The sequence below is a fragment of the Mus musculus genome, chromosome 14 (assembly GCF_000001635.26).
Source record: "Mus musculus strain C57BL/6J chromosome 14, GRCm38.p6 C57BL/6J".
Lineage (NCBI taxonomy): Eukaryota > Metazoa > Chordata > Mammalia > Rodentia > Muridae > Mus > Mus musculus.
Genome location: NC_000080.6, coordinates 8,079,318 through 8,098,712, shown reverse-complemented (window position 1 = coordinate 8,098,712; position 19,395 = coordinate 8,079,318). Strand labels below are relative to the sequence as shown.

Sequence of the window (19,395 nt, the reverse complement as noted above, 5' to 3'; positions counted from 1 at the left end):
AAAGGGGGGGAAGTACCGGCAAATGAAAGCAAGCGTGGCTTTAAAGCCCCATAAAAGACTGCATGTGGCAGAAATGAACTCGCCTGTGCGTACTACGAGCACCGAGGGCTCCCCTAAGCCACTCCAGGGGGTCTGGGATGCGCGGGCACGCCGCCCCGGCCGCGGCCCGGCAGGAGGGAGGCAGCGGGCTCACACACCTGCCCGGCTCCGGTGCCCGCGCCCTGCCGCGCCGCGCCGCCGTCCGGCCTTCGCCCGGCCCCCGCCCTCGGCCCCGGCCTCCCGCCCCAGCCGCGCACCGTGTGCGACTGCAGACTCTGGCTCGCCTCGACGGCCGCTGTCAGCGGCACCGTGTCGTCCAGCAGCACCTTGCCAGCCGGCGGCTTCTCCATGAAGGCCATCCCGGGCCGCCGCCGCCGCTGCCTCTGAAGCCGGGGCAGGAACCGGAGGCGCCGAGCCCCGCCACCCGCCGCGTCCCGCCGCCGCTGCTGTCAACGCGCACCGCCCCGCGCCCCGCGCGCCGCCGCCGCCCGCGGGTCCTAGCGCCGGTCGTCTCTGCCTGCCGGCTGTCAACACCAGTCTGCCCGACCTCGCTGGGTCCTAGCGCCGTTCTTCACGGCAGGGTAGGTGACTGCTATCGTCGTCCCATGGTTGCAGTCAGAGGCATTATGTCCCTTGCTCTCTTGGCGCCTCCTCGCCCCCGCAGCGTATACTCAGTACTGTGAGCTCCTGGCCTCGGGCGAGGAGCACAAAACTAAACCATTACCACCACATCTCGCACTGCTTCTCTGGACTCTAACAGAACTGAGCTTTTCAGATGAACCGTTCAGAAACTCAGGCTGGTAGATTTGAGACCCTACTGCTCCTAATCACACTTTCCTGCCCAAGGACCTTAGGACTCAGGATATAACAAAAAACAACTTCAGGGTGGCTTCTCAGTCTGAGTTTATAGACCAAACTTTGTAAACCAAATCTGGATTCATGTTTTAAACCTGGATCTTCAGGAGAACCTAGGTGCCACACTCTCATAACTGGATCCCACGGGGTTTAGTTCCTAATCTTTAAACAATAAGCTTTAAGACAGAGGTGGAAAAATAAAATAAAATAACTGATGCAAAGATTTCCCTGCTTGTATGCTTGGTCCTAGCTCACAGTTGAGCTTTAAAGTCTTTGAAACCAAAGAACACTCAGATCTCTTAGACGGTGAGAATATTTGGTCGGTCCTAGAACAGGCTCCAAGAACCTCAAACTCAGAACTATCAAACTTGATGATCAACTTGTCAGTACCAAATCTACCCTGCTCACCTTAACCCAAGACCACAGCCTTCCAGGATAATAATGAAATTAAACTTAGATCAGATGACTAGGACCCTGTTGAGGGTCTGTGTGATCTTGAATAAGTCTCTCTCTCTCTTTCTCACACACACACACACACCACACACACCCTGAGACCTCACTCTTCCATTGGCAAAACTAAGTAAATGCCATGTAGAATGTGTAATAGGAATGCAATTGGACAGGAAGGAACTTTGCACATATTTAAAATCTCAAACAATATGCATTCCATCCTGACAATTCACAGAACAGAGATTTATTTCTGCTTGTTTCCACTGAATTTCTATTATTTTATTCATAGAAACCAAGCTTCTTTGTGCATCCATCACCACTGCGATGACATCATAGCAAAGGTCTAGATTGCTCTTGACGGTTATTCTCTTCAGAGTTCAGGCTTAGAGATTGCTGGGCAACCCCAAGGAGCCAAGTGACACCAGAGTGCCTTCAGGGGCCAATGCTCAGAGGAGACCTGGGGATCTTCTTAATTTAGCCCTAAATCAATGAGACCTCTTCTTGCATCTCATTTTTATTCCTATGTGCTTTAGAGCAGTAATCCACTAAAGCCAAACCATGTGTCACTTTAGGACGGTTCCACTCCTTTCCTCCATTGCTTTGTTTAAGGACAGGGAGTATTTAATTGTCAGAGGAACAGAAACACAAAGTCTGCATTATTACTCTGGTCATGGTGGGGATCCATCAAGGCAAGGCCATGTTCATATTTCGTTGGTGGGAATATAAAGTGGCCTAACCCTTATGGAAGGCATTAAGTCACTCAGTGAGTATTTACTGATTTACTGAGAACCTACCATGTAATAAGCTGAGTGGTTGTGCTGGGATTTAATAATGCATATGAAAGGCTTGACCACATCTCACCTTGAGACTGCGATTCTATCTCTAAGAGGGCTATACTTAAGAAAGCAATGAGAGCTTCACACAGACGTATACCATGTAAAGACAAGCACTTAATCCCCAGTATAAGATTATACAATCATGGGCTGGAGAAATGGCTCAGCAGTTAAGAGCACTGACTGCTCTTCCAGAGGTCCTGAGTTCAATTTTCAGCAACCACATGGTAGTTCACAACCATCAGTAATGGGATCCGATGCCCTCTTCTGGTGTGTTTGGAGACAGCAACAGTGTACTTAGTGAATAGTACATGGATAAAGTACTGTGGAAGGGGAACAGGAGATGCGTATGGAGTGGGTGAAGGTGGAAAGGAGTGGTTTGGAAGAGGACTGCTATGAGAAAGGAAAAAAAATCAAGTTTGACCCAAGAACTAGGCAATATGCTGCCTTCACAAAGCTGAGGCGGGTCAGGGCTCTGGTGCTCGTTCTGAGCTACTCCTCAGGTCTGCAGCAGCTCCAGGGGGAATCAGAAGCCTGGCTTCGCTTTGCTTCAGCTTCCTCACCTGAGGCATGGAGACTGGGACAGCTTCAGGCAGGATTATCTATCGAGGGCCCTGAATTGCACTGATGCCTGAGCCATTGGCTAAGAACAAACTGCAGGCTATTTCAAGGGCGTCGGCACAGCCTTTCCTAGAGAAGGGAATTGCAATGCTTTCCTCTCTGGAAGAGAAGGGAAGGGACTGAAAAGGAGTGGGAACGAAGACTGGAGTTGCACGCGGCACGAGATTTGACTTTGTGACTTGCCTGTCTTCTTTACCAGGAAAGGGAAACTGAAAGTGAGCAACATCTGATGGAAGCCAGGGACAGGGTCAGGGTTTCCTTCCTCTGGCTCTTTCCAGAAGCCCTTCAGGACAAACACTTTTGCTGGGCTCATCTCTTCCTACTTAACTCAGTGAGTTCCTTGCCCAACCTCCTGACAGATGGGCTTCAAGCCTCACACAACCTCAATATTCATTTGGCTTTTCTTCCTTCCTTTTTTTTTTTTTTTTTAATTGGAGTTCTGGCCTTGAACTCTTAAGAGACCTAGCGAGCCTCCTGCCTGAGCTTCTGGAGTGGCTGACTACAGATGTTCTGTGCCTGGCTGTCTAGCATTTGAAGTCACACAGGCTGAATTCGGGAAACTCTTCTCAGACCAGAGCTGTTCTAAATCAAACAGGCTTGTGTCTCCAGTTCTGGGCCACATAAACTGATGAGGAATGAGAAAATGGGAGGCTTTGCCTCTTTGCATACATACAACTACTTGGAGGCCAGCAGAAGAAAAAAAAAAAGATTTTTATATTCTGCTATGTTGCCAAATGTTTAGACAGCTCATGGGCTGTTTATCTAACAATCTGAGGCTTGGCCAGATTGATTGAACATAATGGATTTTAGTGAGGAAATTTCTAGCCCTGACAACGGCTGTACAGAATCAGATCACAGAAGCTTGTGAAAACTCAGAATTTCCTAGGCAGGGTGGTCTTACAACTCCAAATGACTTTATTTCTTCAAATAATCATGGGATGGACACTGAGCAACAGATTTTACTCATAATAGTCATTCATATGCTAACATTTTCTATGTCAACACTGGGAAAAATATGTCCAGGGGCATAAGGTCACGATGGTTTACAGCTAAGAGCCACTTTAAAAATAATGTCTGTGGCAGCCAGGTGTGATGGCGCACGCCTTTAATCCCAGCACTTGGGAGGCAGAGGCAGGCGGATTTCTGAGATCGAGGCCAGCCTGGTCTACAGAGTGAGTTCCAGGACAGCCAGAGCTACACAGAAAAACCCTGTCTTGAAAAACTAAAAAACAAAACAAAACAAAAAAAAATTGTTTGTGGAATCTATTCATCTTGTTTAACTGATGGACACATTATTTGGGTCTTCTGCCAGCTGGTTATCCAGCACCAACTCCAAATTTTTCTGAAGATGCTGAGACTTTTGCTCTTGGCAAACCAGATGCACGAAGGGAGTAAAGAGTGAAGTACCTGGAGCCATGTGGCAGATGCTCATGCAGCCAGCCCCGAGATGGTCACACACGCAGCCAGCCGGGAGTGTAACCCAGGAGTGAGGGCACAGTGCCTGGAACTAGGTAATCAGCTAAGCCAGCACACAAGGCAGTCACAGCAGCAAGCTGCGCAGTGACAGTCAACCCCTGGTAGACTGTTTTAATATAAATCCTCAATAGAAGCGATTTAACAGCAATTTTCTCAGGGAGTAAATTGGCCTGTGAATTATACTCTAGGAACATGAAAGAAAAATGACTGATAGTTTGGCACAAAATGAAAACCCACGGTTATCTCAGAGGTGCTGGTGTGCACTTAGAGATTTCTTTTTTCTTGGATGAACACACAAGTCAGGTCCACAAGATAAATGGTGGCCATAGGGGGGCACTACCCATTAATCTAGGATTTGCTGCTGGGAGGTGAGGTGGGGGTGGCGGTGGGGTGAGTGGCATTTCAGTAATATGGAAATGCTTCTAACAGTCTGTTAAGCAATTTTCCAGTACATTAGGCTAAAATTGCTTAAGATGGCTATTCTTTCTGTGGCAATCAAGTATCACATAAAGCGCAGGCTTATAATGCCCCTAATATGGAAAGCGGTAGACAAATTGGGCTATTTCAGTCATTACTTCTGCACTCACTTCCATATGTGACCCGTACAACCAAGGCTCTCTCCCAGCGATCAGCCCCTTTCCTTGTAAGATGGTCACTCCTGGCACCTCCTGTGGGCTCCTCACGGCTGGCTGCTCTAACACAGCACAAGCAGCTCCATGGCCTTGGCTCTGAGTCACCACGTGGAGAGACTCTACTCTGTTTCTAGGGATCAAAGGTCATGGCCACCCCAGACTATTGATAATGGGGAAATGCTCTAAACGAGAAGCTACTTTTAAAGTCACAGAGTGACATCTCTCTCCACTTCCCATTTGGGCTGCATAACTTTTCTTTTGATGGGTTGGGAAAGACACAGATCTTCCTACCCCGGTTAGTGAGTCATCAGCCACTGTGCCTGGCTCTAGTTTTCTAGTCATCTAACTGATCCTTAGAGCTTCCACATTCTGAAGACAATCTCTGAATGGCATTTAGGAAAAGGGTAGGTGGCTTGGAGCAGTGGTACACATTTGTAAGCCCGAACCAGAGGGTCTTGAGTTCAAAGCCAGCCTAGACTATGAGGCATGACCATCATTGGGGGTAAAGGGTGAGAGGCAGGTTTTGGGTGGAAACCATAGGTATAAAATAGGGAAATGCTACAACTATAGCAGGGAATATCAATCTGAATGGATTTAAGAATTTTATTTTAACAAAATACTATTGAAATGGAAAGTACTCCAGGAATGAGAACACTGTAAGATCCAGTGATGAGAAAAAGAGAGCTCAAGCCTGTATCCTGGATGATCCTGAATGACCTCAGACAAGCTAGTAACTCCATCTGCTTCTGTCAATAACACGGAGCTAGTAACTTTATAAAGCTGTTTCAAGAATTAAAATTAGCCTATCAGAAATGTAAAAACCTGGTGGCTACTACGATTAATCATATCATGCTCCATTTATGGGTCTTGCTGCAAATTCCCAGTTGAAAGGTGCGTTCTGCAGGAGTGTGCACTGAAGGCCTGAGTCTAGTGACTTGCCTACAACCAAGTCATTGTTAGCTGACCTCAGCCTGCAATGCTGCCCATTCTGAGACTTACTATAGTACCTTTGCTCTTGGCATTGATTTGGGGGGTTTCTTCACCCCTTCACATACTGGAAGAAGGTACAATAAGTTTATAACTCATTTTAGACACATGACTGCCCTCTAGTGACAAGAATTCTTTCTAGTAAGCTATTCAACTGCTTCAGGACAAAGTGCCTTGCTGAGCAACCAAGAGGCCCCCCAGAATCCATGTTTACAAAAAAAAAAAAAAAAACAAAAAAAAAACACAAAACAAAACAAACAAAAAACCAAAAAAACCAGCATGGTAGCTTGTGTTTATAGATAAGTCCCAGTGCTTGGGGAAGTGGGGACAGGTGGATTCCTTGAGCTCACTGGCCAGCCAGCTTCATTTAATTACTGACATTAATGCCAGCAAGAGACAAAAACACAAAGTGAATCTTAATCTTGTCAAGAGTAATGACACCCGAGCCTGACATTTGGCCTCCACATGTACAAACAAGCACACACCCACAAAAATCTGCTTAAGATGACACAGAAGGAATGTCTTTTCCAGGAAATATGGAGCAGGTGACACACGCTCCTAAGTTTTATAATAGTAAGAGATGCCATGCCTCGCTGATCTTGTATTTCTAATCAAAGCATCTAGCTATGATCAGTTACCATTTAACCTACCGAGCACAGGTAGACCACGGCACATATTTAAGAAGTCCTGGCTGTTAGGGTAACTGTTTAATACTAACACATTTAGCACATTCTCCCCATAACTCCAAGTTCTTAAAAAAAAAAAAAGAAAAAAAGACCCAAAAGCTTGGCCTTCCTCTGCCATCACGCACTCACACCTTTGCCATCACCCACTCACACTTTTTTTTTTCTTTTTGAGACGGGGTCTAGGTAGTCCTGAAACTAGGGTAGGTAGGGTCTAGGCTGGTGTCAAACTCAAGAGATCCTCCTGCCTCCTTTATGTGTGTACACACACACACACACATAAAGGTATATACACACACACACATATAATAGTTTTATTGTTGTTGCTTTTTTTGTTTTTTTTTTTAAGTAGATCCACGTTTTCAAGAGCGGGAGAGAATTAGAACCCTTAAAACAGCACCTTTACATTCCAGATGCTTTCCTTCGGTTTTAAAATACTAACAAACAGATTGGCCAGCTCTCTGAAAGATCAGCATGTTAACCTGATCAATGTAGAACAGCCAACTTCCAATTCAGAAAAGTCACCCAATTCACTCATGGGAAGCCACATGGAAGGAGAACACTGGCTAATATTTCTAGGCCCGGCCCTCTGATGAATTCTGTTTCTATTATTTCCAACAATGCTGCCATGCTAGGACTTTATATAACTGAGTCGTGGCTGCATGGAAACCCCTCACCAGTAACAGCAAAACCCTGAAAGGCAAGTTACAGAGAAATTTGAATTAAATGTCATTTTTTGTTTTTATTGGTTTGACAGGGTCTCTTTATGTAGCCCTGGCTGTTCTAGAACTTGCTACGCACACAGGTTAGCTTTAAATTCTGCCTGCCTCTGCCTCCTAAGTGGGAACTAAAGGCCAGTGGCACCACATGCAACAAAAGATTACATCTTGGTGTAAGGAATTATAAGCCTAGCCCAGAAGCCGCTGAGAAAGGGTCTCAGAATTAGGTGTTCAGAGATGGCTCTACTTGCATTGCTGCAGTTATACTTGCATTGCTGCACTTGGTATACATGGTGGTATAAATCCAGCAAGAAAATCCCTCAACACTGACGTAGACGTTATCAAATACAAATATAACTGTTTCAAATTCTGAAAGTAAAACATGAAGATAGTCTTCCCAATTTAAAAAGATTTTTATCTTACTATTATTGTATTTGTATTTTGCTTGCACGTATGCATGTATGTCTGTGTACCATGTGCAGGTAGTTTCGGCACAGGCCAGAAGATGGTGTTGGATCACCTGAGACTGAAGTTACATACAGTTGTGAGCAGCTATGTGGGTATTAGGAATTGAACCCAGATACTCTGGAAGAGCAGCCAGTGATCCTAACTGATAAGCCATCTCTCCAGCCCCTCTCAATTGTTTTTTTAATTGGAAAAAAAAAATCCAAACCTTGATAGACAATGAGATCTTGCACATATTTAAGTCTGGACAAACCATGCACCAATCTGGAAGTCTCCCCTTCCACACACAGCTTCTGGATATACCAGCATTCCTCCAGGAAGAGCAGCAGCCCACCTCCCCGGGTGTCATTTGATAATAAGAGCACAGGTTTTTAAATGTATAACTTTAAATTTGTATTTCAGGATCTAGGAGCTTCCGGGACCATAACTTTAACCCAGCCTTCCATAACTGTCTTCTTACTTTCTATTACACAACAGGACACTGCAACAACAGCAACAGACTGCTTCAGCCTTTTCACTTCTGCAGATGCTAAGACCACCTCTCCAACATATAGAGGAGCAGGAAATTTAATTTCCTGGGAAAGAAACACACAGCCTGGCCCTGGCATTTTGGTGCCCAGGAGAGCTGAAATAAGTCCATTTATCAAAACTCCGTGAACAATTGTCTTTCCAAACTTGGAGTGTTTTGCAAAATCTTCACTTAAATGCAAAGGATTGGCATCTCCCGTTAACTCTGAGAAGGTAGCTACATCCTGCTGTGTGAAGGCTCTGCTGAGCTCCGCTCGGTCTCCAACTTTCGTGTGCACATACTGAAAACACTGCCCTGTTGGTACCACATGATGTTGCCACAGTCTCCTCTGAAGCCCACGCCACATCTTCAGTATCTCCAAATGTCACCAACAGGGGCTTTAGCCTTCGTCTGTTTTCAAATAATGTAGACACCTAAGGACACTGTGGAGAGTGGAAGTATCTGGACCTGTAAGAGTATTCAGTCCAATACTTGTTCCCTGCTATTGCCAGATAATGCAAGGAGAAAGGGAGACACCTACAAGAGAAGAACAGGTTAACTCAGGCTGCATGGAAACTAAAACATGCACATTTCACAGGACGCACAGTACTGCAGCAGTCACATTTTAAAGGGCATCATGGAAGCCCAAGCTGAACAAATCATCCCACGCCCGGAAACAGCATGCCAAGACATAGATCACTGGCGTAGCACTCAGTAAGAAAAGACTTTAGCACACGAATCCCAACTTTGACCTCTAATATCTCCAGTATGAATAACTGTTGTAACTTTTATTCGCCTGATGTAATTGTTCTCTTTGAGGCTTACTGCCATCTGCTAAGTTCAAGGCCTGGTCCTGGAAGCTCCTAGCCTCCATACAATCTTATCCAGGCCTAGAATGTTTTCATCCTCTGAAGCTTACTCATGAATATGCTCACCCTTCCTAGTTCTTTCTGAACTCTGTCTGACTCAAACTCCTCTCCGAACTGACCGATTCAATCTGGCTTCTCTTGGCTTCTCCTGAATTGCTTTGCTTGGCCTCTAACTAACTCTACCAATCTGTTCTAACCTTCTAGCTCCTCCTGTCTTCTCCTGTGTCTAACTCATTCTCTCTTCAATGGGTCACTGTAAAACTTTCCTAGAAAACTGCTTCCTTCTTCCCTTTCTTCTGTGCTGCTCTCTTACATAATCTCTTTTTTCTCTTCTCCTGAGAGTTGGGCATATCCTAGTCTGCCAAATCTCTCTGACTCACCACTTTGTCTGCCACTCGATTAGACATCACTTTCAAACATGGATGCTTCCTTCTTCAAACTAACTTTACCTTTATTGCTTGGGATTAAAGATGTGTGCTAAGGGCTTGTCTGTATTTCAGCCACAGAGATTAAAGGTGTGTGCTGAGGGCTGAGCCACATCACAACTAGAAACGCTTTTTTCAGTAAATAACACAATCTCCGATTCACAGTGTGATCAAATATCCTGCAACAAGGATGACTTAAAATCTGTCTAACCCTCAGTTCCAGAAGCACACAGATTCTGGGATTCCCCTTGTTAGATGTTAACTGCTTTCCTCAAGACAAATACTGAGACCCACCCAGATTGTATCACTGCAGTGCTGAGCGGCTCTTGGAACTGTACAGGAAAAGCTGTTACCTGAATCACTCTGAAGGCACACTTCTTGCTTTTATAGGCTCCAAACAAGGTCAAAGAACTCCATAATTTGACCAGACCACTGTATAAAGATCAGGAAAACATAATGAAGATTTCTGCTGGAACAGAGCTCAGTACTTTTGCTTGTGATAGTCTACAAAGACTGTTTTTTAATAAACCGGGAGGTTATGAAATAGAACCTTAAAACATATCAGAGAGAACAAAGTAAGCCCCAAGACTCTTTATAAAATGTACACATTTGTAGTCTCCCCTCCCCTAGCCTGAAACCTGCTTGCTCGGGGTGGAGCTTCCTGCTCATTCGTTCTGCCACGCCCACTGCTGGAACCTGAGGAGCCACACACGTGCACCTTTCTACTGGACCAGAGATTATTCGGCGGGAATCGGGTCCCCTCCCCCTTCCTTCATAACTAGTGTCGCAACAATAAAATTTGAGCCTTGATCAGAGTAACTGTCTTGGCTACATTCTTTCTTCCGCCCCGTCTAGATTCCTCTCTTACAGCTCGAGCGGCCTTCTCAGTCGAACCGTTCACGTTGCGAGCTGCTGGCGGCTGCAACACACATTCATGACTTTAAAACTATAACCATCAACTGGGAAACTGGCTGTGATTAATCACAAGGTTTTCTCTAACTAGCATAACTCCAGTGGAGGTATAGTACCAAGGAAGTGTTTATGAATCCCGAAGATCAATCAGGAACCAATCTGATGCCATCACTCAGGGTCTTTATTTACAAGCTTAAGCTTGGGCTTCCCTCAGAGAACAAGCCCTGAACACTCATTGGGACAAGGTTTTATAGAAGATGGCAATCGAGGGATAAGTGTTTCTGGCCTGGAAAGCATCTAATTGGGGTGCTACTGTGGCCTTTAGCGTAACTGGCTGGTGCTGGGAGCCAGCCCATAAACGTAACTTCTGTTTTCCTCCTCACTGGTGGTTGTGAGGCAGGGGCGGGCTTGTTAGGGAATAACCTGGAGACACAGGTCTTGTTGGGGGTGCAAGGATTACCTGGAAACTGAAGTTAGGCAGCGGGCTGTTGAGGTTAAACTTAGGTCAGGATCTCTAAGATGGAGTCTGAACCCCCAAAATTTGGTGTCTCAGAGGAATGTTCATATTAACTCCAGTGTAAATTCCCCAAAGGTGCTGCGGGTTCTTCCAGCCATGCGCTCTCATCCTGGAAGCATCTTCACTGTGCTGCCCCACCACTCTCCCTGCCTGTTACTCTCCAACTGTCTTGGGGTCATACCTGCTGCATATTCTCAAGATGGCCGACAGTGTCTTCTCATCGTAGGTGAGAACATCCACAGGCAGAGCGGCACCGACCTAGGTACGGAGCAACACATTAGCAGACATCTGTCCTCACGAACCCAGAAATCCAGTCTTTCATTTAACGGTGCTGCTGGTCTCCTGTGACTGCTTAGAGCTCCCATTGTCTGGGATATTCCTACCCGTTTTTGTCATCCTCATCTTCGCATCTGTGTTTAAGGTGGTCCTTCTCCAGCTGGTGAGAAGGCTCAGTGGGTAAAGGTGCCTGGTACAAAGCCTGATGATGACCTAAGCTTGTTCCCTAGTTTGATCCCCAGGACCCATACGATGCAAGGAGAGAACTAACTCCAAGTTGTCCTCTGACCTCGACACATGTACACACAAGCCATTTAATTTCTGTGTGCCAACACACACACACATGCATACACACAGAGACAGAGAGACAGACAGCAGAGGTTTAAAAAAACAGTTCCTAGCCGGGCTTGGTGGTGCACGCCTTTAATCCCAGCACTCGGGAGGCAGAGGCAGGCAGATTTCTGAGTTCGTGGCCAGCCTGGTCTACAGAGTGAGTTCTAGGACAGCAAGAACTACACAGAGAAACCCTGTCTCGAAAAAACAAACCAAAACAAACAAACAAAGTCCTTATTTACAAGCTTAGAGTCCTGATTTATAAGATCACAAGATCAATCTACTTACTGAGTTCTTCCTTATGCCCGATTCTATACTCTGCTCATCTATACATCTCCCCTCCTTGTCACCATTTAACAAGACAGCCCAACGGAGAGAAACCATATCTTACTAAACTCTAGCTCCTGAAACCACATTTTCCTATGACATACTAATTTCAGGTTTTATTTTTTAATTTGTTGCACTCTATAGGAAAGTACACACACTCTTCCCTCAGCGTCCCCATAAACCAGCATCTTATGTAACTGCTGTGCGTGATCAAAGCCTCATAATAACCAGAAGCTGAACACATCACATTTGTTCTTTAATGGATGGATTGTTCAGTGATTGTAGCTTCATATCATGGAATATAATCAGAGAAAAGAACAATGCTAGAAAAGAACAAAGCTCTAGAAAATTAAGCTAAATGGAAAAAGCCAACTCTAGATACGTTACTTACTGAGTAATTCTACGTATATAATGCTCTGCCTATAACGTAACCTGTAGAACTGGTGTTGATACAACTGGATTTATTCAGCTCAGACATTATGTGTACGCAGATGTATTTATGTGTATGCTTCCACACAGGCAACTTCTTATAACTACCACCACCACTAAGATAAAAACCTGGGCCATCACAAGACTCTTCTATCGGCCCTTTATTACTTATACCCACTCCATTTCCCATCCGTAACCCTGGCAACCACTTCTTTCTACAGGTTACGTTGTAGGAAGAACATTATATACATAGAAATTACCCAGTAAGTAACGTATTTACGGTTGGCTTTTTCCATTTAGCCGAATTTTCTAGAGCTCTGTCTAGCATTGTTCTTTTCTCTGATTATATTCCATGATATGAAGCTACAATCACTGAACAATCCATCCATTAAAGAACAAATGTGATGTGTTCAGCTTCTGGTTATTATAAGACTATCACAAACACTGGTGTGCAGGATTCCTTTTTTTTCCTTTCAAGATTTATTTTTATGTACACAGCCTTTTGCCTACATGTGTATCTGTGTACCGTGTGCATGCCTGGTGCCTGAGGAAGCCAGAAGAAGAGAACAGATCCTATACAAGTAGAGCTACAAGATAGTTATGTATCCCTATGTGGGTATTAGGAACCGAACCCAGGTGCTCTGCAACTGCTGGGACCTCTCGGGGCCAAGTGTAGATTTTTGCTTTAAATTATTTTTTTTATTATATTTACTTATTGTGAGCATGAGTATGTGCCCTGATGTGCGGATGGAAGTCAGAGGACAGCTTGAAGAAGGCAGTTCTTTTCTTCCACCGTCTGGGTTACAGGGATCACATTTAGGTCATCAGGCGTGACGGCAACCCCTTTGCCTGCTAAACCATCTCACCTGTCCACGGTATAGGCTCTCATGCTAACGTAAATTTCAGTTTTCTGGTGTAAATACCCAAGAGTGCTATTGCTGAATCGTATGGTAGGTACATACTTACTTTAATGTGGCAGCTGGTACACACTACCCTAGTATCTAATATTTTCATGTGTGTGGGGTTTTTTTTTTGCCAATTATACACACTCTCTAGTGAAATGTCTGTGAAAGTTTCAGCCTATTTTATTTGGACTGTTTGTTTTCTTATGATTGGACTCCTTAGTGTGTGATGGGGTCTTGCTACACATAACCTTGATCATCCAACTTCAACCTATCTAGTGCTGTGATTGATTACAGGTGTAAATCATTATACCCGACACTACTGGGTTCTGAGAATTCTTTCTAATACCCTAGATAATACTTCTTTGTCAGACATACAGTTTTCAAATATTTTCTCTAGCCTAAATCTCATCTTTCCATCTTCTTACAGTCTTTGCAGAATTTCTCTGATAAGGTACATGGAAAACTTGAACAGAGTAAGTCAGCTCCTGACAGTCAACCCTATCTGTGTTCTTCCCCTCCGTTTCCAAAGTTCCTCTTCTGTTAGGCGAACGCTCAGAGCGAGCTGCTCCAGGTGCTGGGCTGTGACAGGCTGAGAGCACGTGGAAATGTCAGCCAGCATCACAGAGCACAGCTGCTTCTGCTCACACTCTTAGACCTTTCTATTGCTTTAAGGTTTATTTATGTGCGTGTCTTCCCCACATGTATGTGTGTCGCGTCACACCTATGGAGGTCTGTTTGCCCACATACATATGTATGTGTGCCTGTGCCACTGCAAGTGTGTCGAGGGGAGAAGAAAGTCCTGAGAGCTGCTTCTCTCCTTCTACCATGTGGCTTCCAGGGACCGAACTCAGAACATCCCGCTGTCCCTCGCACTGAAGCATGCTAGTGCTCATGTAAGCCCTTTGCCTTTTCAAAGACGGCAATGATGTCTCCTGGTTACCGTCCAGACGATAACTGATAGCACTGTTTGAGACCAAGCTGGTGTCTGATAGATTTCTTGTCAAATACAGGATACACTAGTATAACCTACAGAATTCATTATTTCTGAAAGCCAGCTTCTAGACAATTTCTAGTACAACATTAAATACATACATACACACACACACACACACACACACACACACACACATATATATATATATTTCTTACAAGCTGCTCTTTCTAAACTGGGAATGATGTTGCGAGCCTCTAATCCCAGGGCTTTGGAGGCAGAGGCAGGTGGCTCTGGGATTTGATGTTAGTCTGGTTTACAGAGCACATTCCAGACAACCTGAGTCATACAGAGGCCCTGCCTCAAACAAATAAACAAACAAGTTCTTTTGTTTTTTGTAACAGGTACAACTAGGCCCAAGGTAGGCCATGATTCCCCCAGTGAGTTATACGCTCAGTCCCTTTTCTAAAATTCTGTACCAAAACCTTAAGAATGTTAATCTGCCGAGCTATTCCATACCTCCCCAAACAGGTCTCTCAGGGCTGAGACGAGCAGCTGTTTGAACTGTGCCACGTTCAGTCCAACCCCATGTTCTTGAAACTCTCTGTAAAAAAGTATTAAGAAGAGAAAATATCACATTAAATGCCATGCTTTTCAAATTCACAAAACAGGAAACAATCAAACAAAAAGAGGTTATATAAAACAGAACTCACAAGAGGGACTTACAGACAGACTTTCATGTAGTGATACTCTGAGGGGCTCTTGTAAACTACTCTTTCATATGCAGTCGCTGGCATCTTCCAACATGGACACCTACAGGAGTCAGAGAGCTCGTAACCATCAGGATATACAGTGTTACTCACAGTAGTATTGCATTTTCTATGTTGGGACTCTATAAGCAAGAAGCCTATAACTATATGTCGCCCCTTAGCCTTGGACCTGAAGTATAAGCCAAAGCGTAGCTGTTTATAATGACTTAGTCTGTGGTGTTCTTACTGGCAACAGAAGATACACAACACAGGCAGCAATACTATTGCTCTTTTCAAGTAATAATGGGGGTTGGGGGGACCCAGCTACATAGCCCAGGCTGGCCTTTTTCTTGATTTTCCTGCTGGGATTATGGGTGTGTACAGGGCATTCCACACTCAATGCCATTTCAAACAGATCTGGACTCTCAAGTACTGATCCCCCTTAGAAAATCTCTTTTCCTTGAGGCCACTCAGACCTTGCTCCCCACCCCCCACCTCCACCCCCATCCCCCATAGCTCTCATTCCCATTTCAATGTCTCCTCCTTCAGGGAGGCTTTCTCACACTTGTTCTGCAGATGTTTGTTATGCAATGTCTTGCCATTGGCTCTCCACTTCTTACCCAAGTCACACTGTTATGGAACATTTCAAGAACCTCTCTAAGTCAGACCTAATGCCAAGCACTCTCAGATGACAGCTGGAAAAAGGAGAACACCTGCCACATATGTGACTGAGGGACAGTGAGGTAGGCCTGAATGCCCAGAGGGCCCAGGTGGTTTCAGGACAGCAGCACAGCTACTTGATGCTCCTCGGTCAGCAACCAGTCTCTACCAGAACCGCGTTTACTTCAGTCATTTACCACCCGACTGACACATGCCAACTTCCTAGCTGAGGCTTAGGATACCAAAACTAAGGAGCAGTTTAAAGGTAGATGGAGGTTGGTAATGGTCACACAACAACGTGCATGACAAATAAATAAATAAATGACACATTGTACATTTTTCTTTGTTTTGGTTTTGTTTCTTGGTGTAATTTTGGTTGTACTGAAACTCACTTTGTAGATCAGGCCGACCCCAAACTCAAGAGATCCACAGCCTCTGATTTCTGAGTGCTGGGATTCAAGGTGTGCACCACCACTGTCTGGCATATATATATATATATATATATATATGTATATATATATATATATATATATATATATACACACACATACACACACACATACATACACATATATATGCATATTAATATATAACACACATATAATTACAAGCATTTATATAAATTAAAGATTACTTAGGGCTGGATAGATGGCTCAGCTGTTAAGAGCACTTGTAGAGAAGCTGGGTTGATTTTCCAGAAGCCACAGGGTGGCTGACATCAGTTTGTACCCTAGTTCCAGAGGATCCTACACTCTTTTGTCCTTCCTGGGCACTGTAGCAACATGGTACAGTGGCACAAAACAGGCAAAACACTCATATACATTAAATAAAAATAAAGTAACCTCAAGAAAATGACTTAATGACTTCTGCATAGGCTTGAGTTCTCAGAGTAAGACAGTTCTGCCCCATGCAGGCTGTACAGAGATGGAGGTGCCCTCAGATCAGGCATCACACTCAACGCTGTTGGTGCCGTCTACTGACAGCAGGAATGTTCACAAACATCTTACTAGCAACTGCCTCTTACCTGAGCTTTCAATCTCCTGCCCTCTCTCTAAGCTACACTGCTGCCACTGTGGGGTTAAGCTACATCACAAGCACTGTAATGCTCTGAAGTTTAAACATTGTAATGTAAGAGTAAGGTCTAAGCCTTCAGGGCATGGCTCCGATCTCTTGTTCAGCGATTCCTCCATGGCCTCAGTTTCTGTCCTCTGTGAATCAAAAATAAGGACATGGCTGCTCCTGGGTCTGGTTAAGGAGAAAGTTTACTGTAGCTATGAAGGAGAGCACAGCCAGAGGTATCTGGAAGGGTCCAGCCTGAATTTGGCCAATAGAATAGACTGGCCATGAAAAGAGCAAGAGAAAGAAGAGGGACCAAGAGTGTGCAGGATTAAGAGATGCACCAGAAGCCGGGTGTGATGGCGCACGCCTTTAGTCCCAGCACTTGGGAGGCAGAGGCAGGTGGATTTCTGAGTTCGAGGCCAGCCTGGTCTACAAAGTGAGTTCCAGGACAGCCGGGGCTACACAGAGAAACCCTGTCTCGAAAAGCCAAAAAAAAAAAAAAAGAGAGAGAGAGAGAGAGAGACCCACCAGGAGACTGCATACATAACGCATAATCGAAATGGCTGACTTACATAGGAAAGAGAAGCTGAGGGAAGTGAAGCGAATCTCGGGAGCTGGAGACGAGAGGTTTAGGGCAGGGGAAGGGGTGTGTCAGCCAAGACCACTCTAACAGGAACTTGTGAGTATGGGCTGAGAGAACCTAGAGGCTAGCATAGACTTCGATATACTAATAGGTAACCATCCAGGTTAATGGAGAAGCAATACGGCTTTTGCCAGAAATAAGACTCCTTTTAGGAAGTAGGAACCACCTTCTTAAATCCCTGAAGGAATCCCGACCTTTGTCTAAATGCCGGATTTTTAAGGAAAGGATTAATTAATTTGTTTGTTTGTTTAGCGTTTATTCCTCTGTGTAACGGAGTCCTGAAACTCACAGATCACCTGCCACTGCCTCCTAGGCGCTGGAATTAAAGGCGTGTTGAAACAATTTCTTAAGACCTAACACTCTGGGCTTCCTCCTCCTCTTGGCCTCGGCATCGCCTCTGGGTAGCCACGTGTCTCACACTCTCCAGCCTCTCTGATCTTACTCAATGTGTCCCACTGCCCATCCTATCTATTATGGTACCATACCCTCCTTGCCTAGTTCTTGCAAGTTCTCCCCTTCTGCTTCAGTGTCTGCACTCCGAAACAGAGATCTGCTTCATACCCTAGTGCTTCTCACGAACTCACGAACCGGTGTCTTGAACATTTGGGGGACACAAGACATAACTAAAGCAATTGTTTAAAAAGCCGATCCCCTACTGCCGAAGAGTAAGATTGTTCCCAACCTTGCTCCATTAACAATCGCTACTGACTTTGCGCCCACATCAAGGGCAGTGAGCCCAGCAAACGGCCGGATCAGCCCTCCCGGTCACCGCCTGTATCCGGGACCTAAGCCGCGCTGTACAGAGCCCGGCGGTGGCTCTCAGACTGACACTACAGCAGCGAAGAACCTGAGGTCCGCCACACTTCCACCTCGTGCTCCCGCGTCGCGCATGCGCACCTGCCCCGCGAGGCTAAACCGCCTCGGCCCAGGACGGAGAGGATCACTGGAATAACCGCGTTCCTGACTCTTGCACGCCGCTAGAATTCGGCATGGGTCGGAGTTCCCACGCAGCAGCCCAAGTTCGGACCTGGAAAACTGGTGATATTTACATTCGCACCGCCCCACAGACGCATAACAGGACGTGGCGTCACCGCGCCGCGTCGGTCACTGAACTAGTGCGTAACCCTCAGCGGGGGCTGAGGACGAACAGGTTCTGCGCCCTCTAGCGTCCACCCTCGGAACTGTCGTCAGACACTCTTCATGGTCATTTATTTCTACATTTATGCTCAACAGGTTATATCAAACAACCCCTCTCCTTTCTTGCTTTCTCTTTCTTTTTCTTTTTTGCAATGCCAGGGATCAAAACCACAACCTTGTCTATACTAAGCAAGTCCTCTACCACCAAGCTAAATCTGAGCCTTGCCATCTCAGGAACATCCGTGTCACGCACTAAAGACAAGATCGTCTGTCAGTTTCCCAATGTGGCTCCTAACATACACTAGAGATTCTGTTTTGATGTGGAAAAATCCAGCTGCTCCTATTTCCAGATGTAAGTAATTCCACTTCTGTATCTAATCACCAAGTCAGAATCCGTTATGCATTAGCGACTATTCTGAGTGCTGGCAACTCCGGAGAATAGGATATGGTCCTTGTATTCATGTGACATACCGTGTATATTTAACAGTTATAATAGCAACTAATATTTACGTTTGGGCCAGGCATTGTGCAGAAGATTTCACGTAAGTGATCTAATGGAACCCTCAAGCAACCTTAAGGCAGCTATTATTGCAATAGTCCCTGTTTTACATAAGGGAACTGAAGGCCAGAGAGAGACTAAATTGTCTGCCTTTGATGGTTGCCAGTGTTAATACAGATTATCTGCTTTGGCCAGTATGATATTTGTATATGCTAGGCCCAGGGAGTGGCACTGTTGGAGTAGGTGTGTCACTGTGGGCGTGGGCTTTAAGACCTTCATCCTAGCTGCCTGGAAGCCAGTCTTCTGCTAGAAGCCTTCAGATGAAGATGTAGAACTATCACCTCAGCCTGGAGGCTGCCATGCTCCCACCTTGATGATAATGAACTGAACCTCTGAACCTGTAAGCCAGCCCCAATTAAATGTCCTTTATAAGAGTTGCCTTGGTCATGGTATCTG

General features: G+C 45.3%; 3 protein-coding genes across 22 annotated transcripts in view; all 3 read right to left on the bottom strand.

The window, feature by feature from the left end:
• The window catches only part of Pxk (PX domain containing serine/threonine kinase), a 66,938-nt gene extending 66,405 nt beyond the window's left edge, over positions 1 to 533 (bottom strand). For 11 of the 20 annotated variants that reach the window (XR_001781106.2, XR_874027.3, XM_006517978.4 and 8 more), the window contains exon 1: positions 297 to 533. Coding sequence is in view for 15 of the 20 variants with exons in the window: in XM_006517978.4 (XP_006518041.1) it covers positions 297 to 398 (102 nt within the window). In the remaining 5 variants the exon portion in view is untranslated. Of the gene's footprint in view, positions 1 to 83; positions 250 to 296 lie in introns of those variants that run through there. The other 9 variants (NM_001360316.1, NM_001360314.1, NM_178279.3 and 6 more) reach the window with 4 other exon arrangements.
• A 6,333-nt stretch (positions 534 to 6,866) lies between these two features.
• Htd2 (hydroxyacyl-thioester dehydratase type 2) lies at positions 6,867 to 18,400 on the bottom strand. Its single transcript, NM_001348727.1, has 6 exons — positions 18,201 to 18,400; positions 14,906 to 15,005; positions 14,712 to 14,796; positions 11,173 to 11,249; positions 9,916 to 9,994; positions 6,867 to 8,805 (listed from the first exon to the last, which is right to left on the bottom strand). Exon 6 carries the CDS (start codon positions 8,633 to 8,635, stop codon positions 8,159 to 8,161), a length of 477 nt encoding a protein of 158 aa, NP_001335656.1. The 5' UTR covers positions 8,636 to 8,805; positions 9,916 to 9,994; positions 11,173 to 11,249; positions 14,712 to 14,796; positions 14,906 to 15,005; positions 18,201 to 18,400; the 3' UTR covers positions 6,867 to 8,158.
• Positions 6,867 to 18,400, bottom strand: Rpp14 (ribonuclease P 14 subunit). Its single transcript, NM_025938.4, has 6 exons — positions 18,201 to 18,400; positions 14,919 to 15,005; positions 14,712 to 14,796; positions 11,173 to 11,249; positions 9,916 to 9,994; positions 6,867 to 8,805 (listed from the first exon to the last, which is right to left on the bottom strand). Exons 2-6 carry the CDS (start codon positions 14,987 to 14,989, stop codon positions 8,749 to 8,751), a joined length of 369 nt encoding a protein of 122 aa, NP_080214.1. The 5' UTR covers positions 14,990 to 15,005; positions 18,201 to 18,400; the 3' UTR covers positions 6,867 to 8,748.
• Positions 18,401 to 19,395: the final 995 nt, after the last annotated feature.